General features: G+C 36.7%; 1 protein-coding gene across 12 annotated transcripts in view; it reads right to left on the bottom strand.

The window, feature by feature from the left end:
- ICA1 (islet cell autoantigen 1) overlaps positions 1–16,227 on the bottom strand; it is a 100,749-nt gene that overhangs the window by 27,485 nt on the left and 57,037 nt on the right. For all 12 annotated transcript variants that reach the window (XM_034401988.3, XM_034401991.3, XM_034401992.3 and 9 more), the window contains exon 11: positions 3,237–3,286. In XM_034401988.3, coding sequence (XP_034257879.1) covers positions 3,237–3,286 — 50 coding nt within the window. The remainder of the gene's footprint in view (positions 1–3,236; positions 3,287–16,227) is intronic.

Below are 16,227 nucleotides of genomic sequence, written 5' to 3'. Positions count from 1 at the left end.
CAATCCTGTGGCCATGGTGAGTTTTCCAAATTTGCTGGCATATTGAGTGTAGCACTTTTACTGCATCATCTTTTAAGATTTTGAATAGCTCAGCTGGAATACTGTCACCACCACTAGCTTTGTTGTTGCTCAGACTTCCTAAGGCCCATTTGACTTCTCATTCCAGGATGTCTGGCTCAAAGTCAGTGACCACCCCATTGTGGTTATCAGGGATGTTAAGCTTCTTCTTGTATAGTTCTTCTGTGTAATTTTGCCATCTCTTCCTAATCTCTTCTGCCCCTGTTAGGTCCCTGCCATTTTGGTCCTTTATCATGCCCATCTTTGCATGAAATGTTCCCTTCCTATCTCTAATTTTCTTGAAGAGATCTCTGGTCCTACCTATTCTATTGTTTTCTTCTATTTCTTTGCACTGTTCATTTAAGAAGGCATTCTTATCTCTTCTAGCTATTCTCTGGAATTCTGCATTTAATTGGGTGTATCTTTCTCCCTTGCCTTTCACTTCCCTTCTTTCCTCAGTTATTTTTAAGGCTTCCTCAGACAGCCATTTTTCTTTCTTGCATTTCTTTTTCTTTGGGATGGCTTTAGTTGCTACCTCTTGTACAATGTTGCATACCTCCGTCCATAGTTCTTCAGGCACTTTGTCTATCAGATATAATTCATTAAATCTATTTGTCACCTCTACTGTATATTTATCAGAGGTATGATTTAGTTCATACCTGAATGGCCTAGTGCTTTTCCGTACTTTCTTCAATTTAAGCCTAAATTTTGCCACGAGAAGCTCATGATCCGAGCCACGGTCAGTGAAAGTATAGTGAGCTTTAAAATGATCAGCTTACACAACTTAGAGGGTTTCAAAATAATATATTCTATTTAAAAAATCCATGCCATATTTGAAAAGAACACTGAATTATTTGTATTTACTACACTATGTATATTGTAGAAATTTACAGATGTTTAGCTTTCACTTTGTATGGTATTCTCTGTGGGATAACTCTTGAAAAGCAACCAGAAACTTCAAAGTATAGATCCATGCAGGTACTGTATATGGAATGGATTGATTTTGCTCCAGTGTTGAAGTAGTTACCAATTGTTTTGTTGTTTTTGTACTCAATTTATTTTATCAATTTAAACACAGCTTTTAAGCTAAAATTTTTACAACTGTTTTAATGTTTTCTGTGCTATTAATATTCTATCACATATTTTTCTTTAACATACATTGGTGCTTAGTATACAGTGTATTATCTGGGTCAATTTATTTATACATAGTAACAGTAGTAGTAATATTTATTTTTATATTTATTTATACATATTAATAATCTTTCAACTTCTAATTTCTACCTCTATTAGCTAACCATTGATAGAACAAATCCCATGTTAAAAATATTCTGTATCTTCTTTGTCTTTTATCTTTAGTGTTAACCTATCCATTTCTGCATATTCTAATATTTTTTAAAATTATATTTTCATCTATAGGAATTTCCTCATTCTTCCAGTGCTGTGTAAACACAATTATCATATTTGCACAGCAGTACAGTATGGAAATATGCAGGGGTGAAATCTAAATTTTTTTGCTACCAGTTCTGTGGGCGTGGCTTAATTAGTGGGTGGGGCTTGGTGGTAAGGTGACTGGGTGGGCGTGGCCAAGTCAATGTCACTTCTTTGCCCTTTTTTAACCTACAAAACACAACACAACACAACTGGCTCACCCACAATGTAAAAGCAGCTGTGCTAGACTCAAAATGGCCCCACAACAAGCAGGAACCTCACACAGCCACAAAAAGCCCCAAAAAACAACGTTCACACTTTACACATACACAACACAACTGGCTCACCCACAATGTAAAAGCAGCTGTGCTAGACCCAAAATGCCCCCTGAAACAAGCAGGAACCTCACACAGCCACAAAAAGCCCAAAAACCCAACTTTCACACTTTACACACATAAAATTCCACATACAGCTTTATGAGATTTTGTGTGTTTGTGTAGTTAGAGTGAAACACTACAGAAACACACTAAATCTCAGAAAGCTGCACAAATATTATTTTATTTTATTTTATTTTTATATCAAAGCAGCTAAATTTAAAACTTCCTAAACTTTAAATGGCTAAGTCTAAAAAAAGAATAACTAAAAAAAACCTCACTTAACTATTTTTTTTAAAGCTCCCAAAGGGAAAAAAACCTTGCCCAATAGAACAGAGGTCTGGAAATTTTAAGACTTGTGGACTTCAACTCCCAGAATTCCTCAGCCAGCTTTGCTGGGAGTTGAAGTCCACAATCTAGGCAGGAAGGCAGAAAGAGCTACTCACCATGAGCTTGATTGCAGACAGGGAGATTCAGTTGCTTGCTGATGCATGGATTGCGATCGTTATGCGATCAGCAGCTAAGGTAAGCAAGCTGGAGGCTGGGGAGTGGGGGGCGGGGAGAGAAAAAAAGAAACTTTTCTTCTTTTACATGGCTCTGGCGATCCAAGCTAAGTTGCCTGATTAGCAGGCAACTCAGCTGGGATTGTCAGAGCTTGGCTGGTCAGAGCCATTTAAAAGGAAAAAAAGGCTCTGATAATTGCAGGGCTCAACTGGGCATGGGGGGCAGGGGCAGGGATTTTTGCTACCAGTTCTCCGAACTGCCCGCCGCCATCGCTACCTACTCGCCTGAGCTGGTCCGAATCAGGAGCATTTCACCCCTGGAAATATGCTAATATAAATACATAGTTTAATTAAAATGTCCAGAATAATTTAAGTATTCTTGCTCTCATGCTTATAAAGAACAAATTCTCAACCAAGCCCAGATCACAAATTACATGTATGTTATTCACTCAGTTATTCACTGAGAAATAGCACACAAGAGATGTACAGTATTCACACAGTAGAGTATTTTAGCTGCTTTAGCAGAGATTACCATTTCTTTTTTATTGAACTAACACTAGGTATAGCACAATGCTATCTCTAGCTTGAAAAACAGTTGGCCATTTGAAGCGCTAAGGTGAAATGCTATAATATTTATTTTATGAGAAAACTGCATAATTGGTTAAATAAAATCTTAAATGAATTGCAAATATCTTCTCTTAAATGGATTTCTTGTACTTTAAATGTTTTAGAGTTGGGATGAAATATCCTGAAATGACGCATGGTGTTAATACATTAAAGTAGCCTGTTAGAACAAAATGTTCACAGCTTTTATTAAGACAAGTAGGAATTTGGAGCATGCTTGGCATTTGCAAAATATAATATAAAAGAATACCTGAGTTGGCTGTTTCCTTGGTATTGCTTTCATCATCTAACGATATCAACCTTAAATTGAAAGGGTGAAAAAGAGCTTACTTCCTCATATATTTTAAGAAGAATATTAAAAAGCTATGATACCCTTTTTTCTGACTTCAGCTTGTGAACTACATAAAAATCTTCTGAATCTCAGTTGCTAGTATTAGTATGCTTTCAACAAAAACAAACTCACTACATGCAAATGTGTATATTTTTCAGTACCTAATCCTCAGATTTTATCATGTGTTGTAGGATTAAGTTTTCTGGCTCTGGCAAAATAATGTTTAATATGATGTATTACTTAGTGTTACAGAGGAATAGAACTGATATTTCTGTCAGAAACTGGTTTATATTGGGGTGTAGGAATGAGAGTTGCATTACACCTGTTATGTGGAGAGCAAGGTCTAGTATAGGATTGATATAGTGCCCTTGATATTGCTATGTATGAATGAATTACATGTCTTGACAGTGTTCAAATTAATTACTTCCATACTTTATTATCATCTTTTGATGTTATTGGACTTTCTCTGTTTCATTAATTGCTGTTTAGAATCAGAATCTGACATTCACAGAAAATTACAGGGTGAACCATTGTGTCTCTCGAACTATTAATAGTAGTTTTAACTGGTTGGGTTAATGGACCCAAACAGTTGGGTCCATTTCTTGATGATTTTACAGACATGTCTCCGCATGCTAACCTGTCAACACAGCTTCTTTCAGTTGTTGGATATTCGTCTTAGTATCAGCCTTAATGGTGTTAAGTCAGCAAGTTCTTTAATAAGAGAATAACAGAGTTGGAAGGGACCTTGGAGGTCTTTTAGTCCAACCCCCTGCTTAGGCAGGAAACCCTACACCACTTCAGATGAATGGTTATCCAATCTCTTCTTAAAAACTTCCAGTGTTGGAGCATTCACAACTTCTGGAGACAAGTTGTTCCACCGATTAATTGTTTTAACTATCAGGAAATTTCTTCTTAGTTTTAAGTTACTTCTCTCCTTGATTAGTTTCCACCCATTGCTTCTTGTCCTGCCCACAGGTGCTTTGGAGAGTAGCTTAACCCCTCTTCTTTGTAGCAGACCCTGAGATATTGGAACACTGCTATCATGTCTCCCCTAGTCCTTCTTTTCATTAAACTAGACATACACAATTCCTGCAATCATTCTTCATATGTTTTAGCCTCCAGTCCCCTAATCATCTTCTTTGTTCTTCTCTGCACTCTTTCTAGAGTCTCCACATCTTTTTTACATTTTGGTGACCAAAACTGGATGCATTATTCCAAGCGTGGCCTTACCTAGTCATTATAAAGTGGTATTAACACTTCACGTGATCTTGATTCTATCCCTTTGTTTATGTGGCCTAGAACTGTGCTGGCTTTTTTGGCAGCTGCTGCAAACTGCTGGCTCATATTTAAATGGTTGACCACTAGGACTCCAAGATCTCTCTCACAGTTACTACTATTGAGCGAGGCACCACCTATACAGTACCTGTGCATTTAGTTTTTCTTGCCTAAATGTAGAACCTTACTTTTTTCACCACTGAATTTCATTTTGTTAGATAGCGCCCAATGTTCACGTCTGTCAAGATCCTTCTGTATCTTAAGCCTATCTTCCAGAGTATTGGCTATTCCTGCTAGCTTGGTGTCATCTGCAAATAAGTTCCCCATCCATCCCCTCATCCAAATCACTGATGAAGATGTTGAAGAGTACTGGGCTTAAAACAGAGCCTTGGGGTACCCCACTGCATACTTCCCTCCATGTAGTTGCAATGTTTTCCCCCTTTTCTAGAGCCACTAAATATTCCTAGCATCATTCACTTCTCCAATGAATTTGCATGCATTACATGGCCAAAGTAGATTAGACGTAGTCTTGTGATTCTGGCTTTTAATGATGTTTCTGGTTTAAAACGATTCAGCATCTCTTGGTTGCTCTGGCTGTCCATGCAATACACAATAATTTACACTAGCATTACAGTTCAAAGGCGTCAATTCTTCTTCAATCAGTCTTTCTTAGATCCATCTCTCAAACCCATATATCATTATAGGTAAGATCATTGCTCTAACTAACTTGCTTTTTGTATTTATATCAATATCTCTGCTTTTCCAGATCTTTTTCATGTTAATCATTGCGGTGTGGTCTAAAGTTATCCTGCATTTGATTTCAAGTGTAGAACTGCCACCTTAAACAATTTTTGATCCAAAGAAATTAAATTACTGAACTAATTCAGTTGCTTCTTGTTGATTTTAAATGTAGCTGTTGTCATTATTTTTATGTCTGGGGAATTCTGGGAGTTGAAGTCCACTCATCATCAATTTGCCAAAGTTGAGAAACACTGCCCTACTATATACTTGTATTTCAGACAGTAAAAATGCACACAGATGAATGATCCTTATGAATAGAAGAGAGATGATTTTTGAGGGATTCTCAGCATTTTTAAAGGTTTTTGTATAATTATTCTATAGATTACACATATTTTTATGTTTGTGACAAACTAAAAATGTGGAAAATTATTTTCTTTTCATATTAAATAAAAAAAGGAATTCCTTTCTGGCCTTGTTAAGACAACAGGCACAGCCACTGAATAAGCAAATTATTGTTTACATGATCTGATGACTTAACAAGGTTCATTACAATTAATGTGTCTATTATCATACAATCATCTTTTTTGGACCCAGGAGCCAAACACTGAGGACAGATCTTTTCAGTACAGACAGTGTACAGTAATAATACTGTATCTGCATAATAATACTGCTTCTGCTACTATATAGTTATTATTTGCATCGGAATAATTAAAAGGAAGACTTCTATTCTTCATTCATGCAATAATGAGGCTGAAAAAGAAGTTGGCATCAGTCAAATCATTTATATCTTCTTTTAAAGGTTCTTTTTAGTTGGTTTTAAGTGCTTTTGCTGACTATGTTAGGGAAGAAGCTAGAAGCTTTCTTTGCAGCAGCCATTCAAAATTGCTCTTATACAAATTAAAGTGTTTGTGATTGCTAGAAAATTCCTAGTCTGCATCAGTGGTACATAACAGATGATTCAATATGGACATGAAAATAATAGCTTAAAAGAAACTTCTCAATAATATACTCTTTCTGAAGCTACTAAATAATACTACTTTTAAGAGTCCAGATTAAAGGAAGTTTAAAAAACAATTTATCCAAGAATAGAAAAAATTTCACCAAGATTTTTGGTAAAAAAATCAAATAAAATCCAACAGCCGACTCTAAAAGCTTTTTTCCCTCTGGTGTATTAATAATTTGTTTCTATTAACCTGAAACACAGATGACAATAAGATGTGCTCTTTCTGACTGTTTCCACAAAAGATGGATGCTATCTCTTTCTGATTTTTTCTTCATGCCTATATCAGCTCAAACTATTTTTTAAAAAATAATTTTTATTGAATATAAATATTAAAAAAGACATACATAACATATACACAACAAACATTTATACAACATATACACAAAAAGAGTATAATTTCTTCTTAAGCATTTTTTCAGAGTGACATTGTATTTGAGTATAAATCCACCAGTCTATTTCTCTGTGTAAATCTGTCTCCAGTTGTTGTTTTGTCTTTAATTTGCCTTGATAGTCAATTATATCTTTATATCTAATTATTTTGTTAAAATAAAATTTTGTTAAATTTGGGTGTCTAATTGAATCTGCCGGTGCTAGCCAATTTGGTATCTTCATATAATGTTGTTTTTTAATTTTAAGCCAAATTTGTAATAATGAGTTTCTTATTGTGTGTCTTTTAAAATATGAATGTGTTTTGTATTTCTCATCCCACATAAAAGAGTGCCAGCCAGTTTGGAGTTCGTGTCCCTCAATTGTTAAAATTCTAGAGTCCTTTAATTCTATCCAATCTTTGACCCACGATAGTACTGCTGCTTGATAATATACCTCCCAGTCACGGAGTGCAGCTCCTCCTCTATCTTTTGTATCCTGAAGCAGCTTAAATTTTATTCGTGGCCTTTTCCCTTGCCATATAAATTTAGATGTTATTTTATTCAGCTTTTCAAAAAACGGTTTATCTATTTTAATTGGGGTGACCTGAAACAAATATAAAAATTTAGGTAAAATAGTCATTTTGATGGCCGAAATTCTTCCTAGGAATGAAATATGTAAATTTTCCCATTTTTCTAAGTCTTTCTTTGTTTGTTCTAGTAATTTATCATAATTGTTTTCTTTAATTGCTGATGTTCTTGTAGATAACCAGATTCCTAGATATTTTATTTTTTTCGTTGTTTGGATTTGTATATTATCTGTCAATTCTTTTGTTTGGATTTCCGTAAGGTTTTTTACAATTAGCTTCGATTTACTTTTATTGATTTTTAGTCCGGCCACTTCTCCAAATTCTTCTATTTTTTGGAACAAATTAGGTATAGATTCCATAGGATTTTCTATCAAAAACACTAGGTCATCAGCAAAGGCCTGAGCTTTGTATTCTTCTCTATTGATCCTTAAACCTTCAATTCCTTGGTCTTCTCTAATTTTTTTCAACAAGATTTCGAATGATAGAATATATAGTAAGGGGGAAAGTGGGCAGCCTTGTCTGACTCCTTTTGTTATATTAAATTTGTCTGTTATATCATCGTTCATAATTATCCTTGCTGATTGCTTGGTATAGATTTCTGCTATAATTTTCCCAAATTTTTCTCCAATTTGCATATTTTGTAATTGTTCAATCATAAATTTCCAATTTTGATTATCGAAGGCCTTTTGGGCATCAAGAAAAACCAACGCTGCCTGCTTCTCCGGGTGTGATTCATAATATTCTAGAGCATTAAGTACTATTCTCATGTTGTTCTTTATTTGGCATCCTGGCAGAAATCCATTTTGGTCTGGGTGTATATATGTATTTAATACTGATTTAATCCTTTCGGCCAAGATTGCTGCAAATATTTTGTAATCGGCATTCAATAATGAAATAGGTCTGTAGTTTTGAATTAACTGGAGATCTGTATGTTCTTTTGGAATGATTGCTATTATGGCTTCTGTCCATGAATTTGGTATTTTGGCTTTCTCCATAGCTTCATTATATAATCGCAACATATTCTCTCCCAATACTTCTTGCATTGTTTTATATATTTCTACCGGTAGTCCGTCGGGTCCCGGTGTTTTATTGTTTTTTTGTTTTTTCAGTACTTCATCTAATTCTAATTTGGTTATTGGCCTATTGAGAGTTGTTCTTTGTTCTTCTGTGATTTTTGGCATTCCTGATTTCCCTATGTACTGTTTTATCTTGTCTTCCTCTATTTTTCCCTGATTATATAAATTAGCATAGAATTCCTTAATAATTTCTTTTTTGGCCTCTTTACTATGTTGAATTTTTCCTTTATTGTCTTTCAATTGGTATATCGTTCTTTTTTTCTGTTCTTTCTTCAGTTTATAGGCTAGCCATCTGCCCATTTTATTTGTGTGTTCGAAATAGTTTTGTTTCGCCATTTTTATTTTTTGGGCTAGTTCTATTTGGTTTATCAAATTCAATTTATGCTTAATCATTTTCCATTCTTCTCTTATTGTTTTGTTATAGCTTTTCCTGGAGTTATTGTTCTATTTGTTTTAGGTCTTTCTCTAATTTGTCTAATTGTTTTTTCTTCTCTTTATTCTTTTTCCTCGTATATGCTATTACTAGGCCCCTTATATATGCTTTTAAAGTATCCCATGTGTTTTGTAAAGAGGTTTCCTCTATTTTATTTATCTGAAAAAATATTTTTACTTCCTTTTCTAACATCGAATTAAATTCTTTTTCTTTACATAATCTTTGGTTCATCGTCCATCTCTTACGTCTTCTTTCTCCTTTCCAGTTTATGAATAGTGGATTGTGGTCTGCCCATTGGTTTGTGCCTATCTCAATTTTTTCTACTTCTATTTTGATATTTGGGGTCATCCATGCCATGTCCAATCTTGACCAGGAATTATGCGGATGGGAGTAAAAGGTGTATTGGGCCTCTTCCTCATGTGTTTCCCTCCATACATCTGCCAAGTTTAGTTCTTCAGCCATAGTAAAGAATTCTTTTGGAAGTATTTCTTTTTTCTTTTGTTTTCCCCCCCCCAGTTTTGTAGTCCTTTTTTGCATTTACTATTGCATTATAATCCCCTATTACACAAATATCATCATATTCTAATTCTGCCAATTTTATGTGTAGATCTTTAAAAAAAAACTGTAGTTTTTGGTTAGGTGCATAAATCACTACAATTAACATTTTCCTCTTTCCTATTTCTAGTTCTACCATCACCATTCTACCTTGCTCATCGGTATAAACTAATTTAGATTGTATTTTTTGTTTTACGTAAATCACTACTCCTTTTTTCTTTTTTTGGGCCAGAGATGAATATAGTTTTCCTAATTTGGGGTTTTCTAGGATTTTTTGAGTCTTTTTGAATGTGTACTTCTTGCAGACATATCACATCTGCTTCTAGTTTTTGTAATTTTGTGAAAATTTGATTCCTTTTCTTTGGGGCATTTAAGGCATTAATATTTACCGAAAAGAGTTTGATCTGTTCATCCATTGCCTATCGTATCTGTTTTTTTGTGTTTCTTGTTTCCATCCGTGCCTTAGCTTTTGCACCTTCTCTCTCTTCTCTTTCTTTTTCTTGCCTCTGTCTTATTTCTTTTTCTTGGTTTGTTTCTATTGGTTCTTCTTCTTGACTTTTACTATCTGTTTCCTCCTTGCTTTCCTGTTCTTCTTCTAGTCTAAAGTGTGTGTTATGGAATTCTCTTGCCTTCTCTAGAGTGTCTATTTTATATTTTTTGTCTTCCCATGTAATTAAGATCCCCTCTATTGGCAGCCATCTGTACATTATCTTATATTTGATCAATAGTTGTGTTAAAAACTGATATTGTTGTTGTAGATTTCTTACTCTTCGGGGTATCTGTTTTAAAATTATAATTTCTTTATCATTATAGATCACAGTTTCTTCTCTAGATTTCTTATAGGCTTCATCTCGGATTGATTTTTTTAAGAATTTAACATGGACTTCTCTCGCCAATCTGTGTTTTCTTATATAATTTGTTTGTACGCGGTAAGTTTCTTCCAATTGTCCTTTTATTTCTTCTGGCTCTTTTTGTGTCATTCCTGCGATAATTTCCACCATCTTCCCTTCTAAATCCTCATTTTTTTCTTCTGGAATGTTTTGAAAACGCAGGAAGTATGAGGCCTTTTCCATTTCGAGCATGGCCAAGGAATCTGACATTTCTTTATTTAGTTGTAGGGTTTTTTGTTCCATTGCTTCTACTTTTAATTCCACATGATCTATTTTTGTATCCGTTTTCCTAATTCTCTGTTCATTTTCTACTATAGAATTTTGGATGCCCCCAATTTTATCCTTCATGGTCTTGATTTTCTCCTTGACTTCTCCTATTTCATTTCTAATCTCTGCATGGAACATTCTCATTTCTTCCTGATTTTCAGCTATTTTTTCTTGTGTTTGGAGCAGTTTTTCCTGGATCTTTTGAAACATATCTTGTATTACATTTGGTGCCATTTCCAGTTTTTCTTTTTCTTTTTCTTTCCCCATCATGCTATCTATTGTTTTTTGTTGTGAGGGGGTAGGGGTCATTACTATCGTATTGGTTGTAGGTTTTTTCCCTGTTTTTGTTATGGTGGATGTTGTAGACATTTTCAATATTCGTGTAAAGCTTTCCAACCTTAACATCAATTTTTAAGTTATTCTTTAGTATCTCTTTTCCCCTCCAAACACGGCTTATACACCGCACAGCTTATATATAGTTATATTATATTATATTGCCAATTATCCCAATTGAGCAATTGATTCTTATTCACAGTATAAATCAATTTACTTATCAATCAATATTTTAATTTAATTTTCTTAATTTTCTAATTAGCAATCTTTTCAATTACTCCCTTTTTCAATCAGTCTATCTCAAACATACAGTCAACTCATTTGTTATTTTGTATAAAAGTCAATCTTTCACTTTAACAATAATTCCTTATCTAACCACAATTTCACAATACAATTTATAGCTATAAAAATATTATTTACTTATATATTTCTTTTAAATATTAAACTTATTGACTAATTAAACAGTTCAAAATTAATAATTCACTTCCCTCTTGTCTTAATTTTTATTTTCTTTGGTCTTTTGTTGTCTTCTTGCTTTACCTCTCTCGATCAGTTCTTTCACAGTCATAAAAACGCGATCTGTGTCTGTCTCAGTCTTTTTTTTTTTTTTTTTTACTTCTCCCGGTAATCGGATCTCTGCATTCAGTTTTCAAATCTTTTTTTTAAACTTAAGTTCTTATTGTCCAAACTTATTTGAAAATTCAAAGTCTGAAATCCAGACAGATCTTCTGTATCCGTGAATTTCACCACTTAGTCCGGTATTTCAGTCTCTGCACTCAGTTTTCCGATATTTTGTGATTTGAGTCAGTTATAGTTCCAAGATTCAAACGGCTTGTCTATATCCACAGAGTCCACAGGCTGCTCCCTTTGCTCAACTGTAAAAGTCCGCACTCACACTGCTTCGAGCGCTATTTCTCCTTTTCTTATGTTTGCTTAGTCATTCTATGGGTTCCTCTCTTCCGCGCTGTAGTTGTTTCCCCTTTTTTCCTTCTCCTCTTGTACCGCCGCTGTTGTAACTCACTGTCTTCCTCTGATTCGATTGCGCGTCTGTTTACCGCCTCTATTGTAGGTGATCTATCTGACAGTCACTCGGATTTGCTTCCACTATTTGCTTCGATCTAGACAGGCGCCATCACTCCTGTCCGCCGATAAGGCCGACTTCTTCTCCACCAATTTAAGAGGTTGATCGCTCGATCTCCCTGATGACAGCGCAACACCAGGGGGCTTCGCGAGTTCCTCTTTCGTTTCCCGATCCTTCCAAGTTCGGGAATGCCCTTAAAGAGCAATTCATGAGGAAATTGGGGTATCAGAGACGGAGTCTCCGTTTCCTCACCCGTTCGTGATGACGTCACCGCCGGAAGTTCAGCTCAAACTATTTAAGTCCTCTATTACTGTGTAGTAATGGTAGGCACCAGTATGCCTACTGTCCCTGTCCTAATATTCCTTTTTACTTACTCTTTTCATATGTTCAAAATATGTTTATACTTTTATCTGTTATCTTATATATGCTTGACAAATAAACTTATGATTATGATTATGATTACTGCTATATGGATGAATCAAACAAGATGGTGTTCTAAGGTACATAAAAAACATCTACCTGAGTTTCAAGTTGTCACTGCGTTATTTTATTTGCCAGCTGAACTCATCATTTCTGGACTGTCAGACTCTCCGTAGCTTTGCCAACTTCTTATCAGTAAGCTACGTGTTTCCGTATCCACCCACATTCCTTCACTTGCTCTTCACACACTTCTTTCCTTTGTTCTCTTGCCAGAGGTCCGGCTCAGATAGCCGGCAAGAATTACTTTCAAAAATGTAACAATTAACTTTTCTTAGTTAGTGAGGTGTTTTATTTTCTTTATAACAAATAAATGAGTTTTATTAGAAACCTTCTTCGCGTTTTCTTTATCAGAATAGTGCAACTTGGAATAAGCCTCGATTCATCTACTCTAAACCAGGGTAATTAGTCCCAGAGCCAAACATGGGATTAATAAATGCCCTGACATTCTGGTAGCAGAGGACGGTTTGATTTATGGCTTCTTTCCTTGTTTTTGTTACTTCTGATAAGAGCGCATAGGCAATTAGTTTTTAGCTACTGAGGTACGCTAATTATATTGCTGAGATGCCAAAACAGAAGAAAAAAAGGCAAAGTGAAACCAAGACCACTCTTCGTAAATGATTTGATTGATCTTTCCAACGAAGAGGTGGCAGACAGGAGGTTTCCAGATTTCCAGCCCCTTACTATAGCCACACGCCTGGAACAAGAAGGTGCCATGGGTGAAGAAGATCTGAAAATGCTTTCGGAAACACATCAAAGGACAGATATCAGAACAGCTGCTTTTGAAGATAATGAACTGCGACTGAGGTCGGTAGCTTTTTCTTCTCAATTTGCATGCTATGAATCTATTCTACCAGAGCCCACAGATTACGATGTGCTTGGTGCCAGGCCAAGAAAGTTTCCACAAACGGCGAAGCTTTTTCACCCCCACGCAGAGAGAGAAGTAATTCATTATTCTTCTCAAAGCCCTGAGCTCACCCAGCGTGAGATGGCCATCAAATCCTATCGTGAACATATAAAATATTATGAAAATGAACTGTCTCGATTTAAGAGAGATTTGTTTATGCTTGAGCATGATAAGGAAGAATCCCGTGACTTAAATTTTTCAAAAAACGCCATATTGTCTTCTTGCTCAGAGCCAAAGACACTCCCCCTGGTGGATTCTGTGTCAGGCCAATTAAGACAGAGGGCACTGCATACGTCACATGAAAGTCTCCCTGATCAAGTTACACATGTCTTACATAACCACTCCTACTCTAAAGCATACAATGCCCCGTATGCAAAGCTGTCCAAAGGTGCAGCACCATCTGCTGGCAAAAGTAATTTACTACAGGAAGCTGAAATGCCACAAGTGTTTCCACAGGCCCAAACTCAAACACCCCCTGGCGGTGTTGGTGTCTTTTTAGATGGAACACAGTAAAGGCAAATGATTGCATCTCCAGCAGGTCATGCCAATATTGCAGATCAAGCACAAATGGCAACTGGAATACAGCAGATTCCAGTGCATCAGCCACAGCAGCTACAAATGCCTGCATATGTGCCCCAGCCACAAGTGCAAAGAGGGCCACCTCGTGGCCCACCTCCAATGGCACAACCAAGACCATTTTTAGGTCCACAACAGGCACAGCAAATACCACAGGCATTTCTGCCAGCACAGCCAGCGTACCAAGTGCAGGCTCCTCACCAGGCATTTTCTGTCTCTCCACTAACTGGTGAGTCAAAACTAAAAATGTCAGGACACAATTACAAAGCCTGGGTCAGTGAGATTACACTATTGCTTCTTAGAGAAGGCAGTCATTGTATGGTATTTAACCCACCTGCTCAACCATGGGACTTTGCAATAAGAGATTTAGAGATAAGGGCCCGCACAACATTATTGATGTCCATGGATACTGAACTGCAGGTCACTTTTCCACCAAATACAACAGCCCGACAAATTTGGGCTGAATTGGAAAATTGCTACAGGCCTATCTCAATTGAATCTTCATGTTTACTCATGTCTGAACTCCACGGTTCGAGATTGAAACCTGGTGAACAAATTGGAGGACATTTGACCAAACTGAAAGGTCTGAGAACAGAATTGAGAGAAAGAGGCCATAACATTGAAGATATTCAAATGATCAGCATCATTATTAACTCTTTGAACTATGAATGGAAAGATGCTGTTACAAAAATTAACCAAGTCCCTATTGCTCAACGCACAGTGGACAATGTCTGTAGACTTTTAATTGAAGAAGAGGCATTCATGCTAGCTACTCCACACTTGAGAGGACCACCCGCATCAAGAGCTCCAGCTAGGCGCCCCTTCCGAGGAAGGACCTACGCTCCAAGGACGCCAAGATGCTACACCTGCAATCGTGTGGGACATGCCACCCGGGATTGTCCCCAACGAGTTCCAGCTCCCGTCACGTACCAGCCCAGAGGAACAGATTCCAGAGGCAGAGGCAGAGGCGGAAGACAAGGTCGTCGTGGTCCCCGGCGTGATCCACAAACTCCACTCGCCACATTGGCTTTAACCAATGATCCACAACCTCAACCAGAGTACGACAGACGACTCCTGTGGACTTTGGACAGTGGTGCAGCATTGCATGTTACCTACAGAAAGGAACTTTTCACAGAGATGCACGAGCCTGAACCTGAGCTACGTGAACTTTATTCTTTTTCAAATCATTCTTGCCAGGTCAAAGGAAAAGGAACTGTTTATGTTGAAGAGCTCGATGCATTCATTCCTGATGTTTATTACATACCAACAGCAACCAGTAATTTGCTTAGTCAGAGTCACTTGTCTAGAACATTAAAGTTCCAAGTTCACCACCTTGAAAAAGCAAGTTACATAGTTAAAGATGGAGATATTGTTGCTGAAACCATATTAATTGGTGGTGTTTATTACTTAAAGCCAAAGCCTAAAACACAAACACAGGCAAGTATGCAAACTCCAAAAAGGGAATGCACAGGCCCAGAGAGAGATGCTCCAGTGAGAGATCCTGTTGCTATTCCTAAGGCTCCTAAAGCCAACAAAAATAGAATTGGTAAACAGGTTGCTCAGAGCAAGCCTGAGGTTCCGCATAAAAATGTTAATGTTGAGAATTCACTAACAGGAAAACCTTTGCATTCCAGGTGTATCCACAAATGGCATAGAAGATTGGGGCATGCCAGTTTCCGTGTTCTTAGGAAGATGCCGGAATTCGCAAAAGGTTTGGATCTAAAGGGGTGTAAGGTGTTTTTGGATTGTGCTGTATGCAAGAAGGCCAAATCCAAAGCAGCAGCCATTCCCAAACACGCTACACGCCTGTCAACACGCATTTTTGATTTGGTTCACATTGACATAGTTGGTCCTTTCCCACCATCATTTGGTGGTAGAAAATATTTTCTAACAATTGTTGATAATTACTCTAGATATGGATATGTATATCCTATGAAAGAAAAATCAGAGACTTTTCAGATCTTTAAAGACTTTGCAACCCTTGTTTCTACCCAACACCAAGTTCGCATCGCCAGAATCCAGAGTGATCGTGGTGCCGAGTTCATGTCTCAGCGTTTCCAGGACTGGATGCGTAAGAATAGAATTATTCATCAGACTTCACCCCCTGACATACCGGCTCACAACGGAGAGGTACTGCAAACCATGATGCGTTGTCTCCTAGAAGACGCCAACCTTGGTAAGATATACTGGGGTGAAGCTATCAAGTATGCAAATTACATTGTCTACCGTACTTGGAGCAGTGTAACAAATCAGACTCCTTTCTTCATGTTGTATGGCTACAAGCCTGATCTTAAAAACATCCATATTTTTGGTTCATATGCTATGGTGAACATTCCCTTAG

The sequence above is a fragment of the Pantherophis guttatus genome, chromosome 4 (assembly GCF_059756535.1).
Source record: "Pantherophis guttatus breed Tessera chromosome 4, ASM5975653v1, whole genome shotgun sequence".
Lineage (NCBI taxonomy): Eukaryota > Metazoa > Chordata > Lepidosauria > Squamata > Colubridae > Pantherophis > Pantherophis guttatus.
The sequence above is the reverse complement of the archived record's forward strand: the minus strand, read 5'-3'. Positions and strand labels throughout refer to the sequence as shown.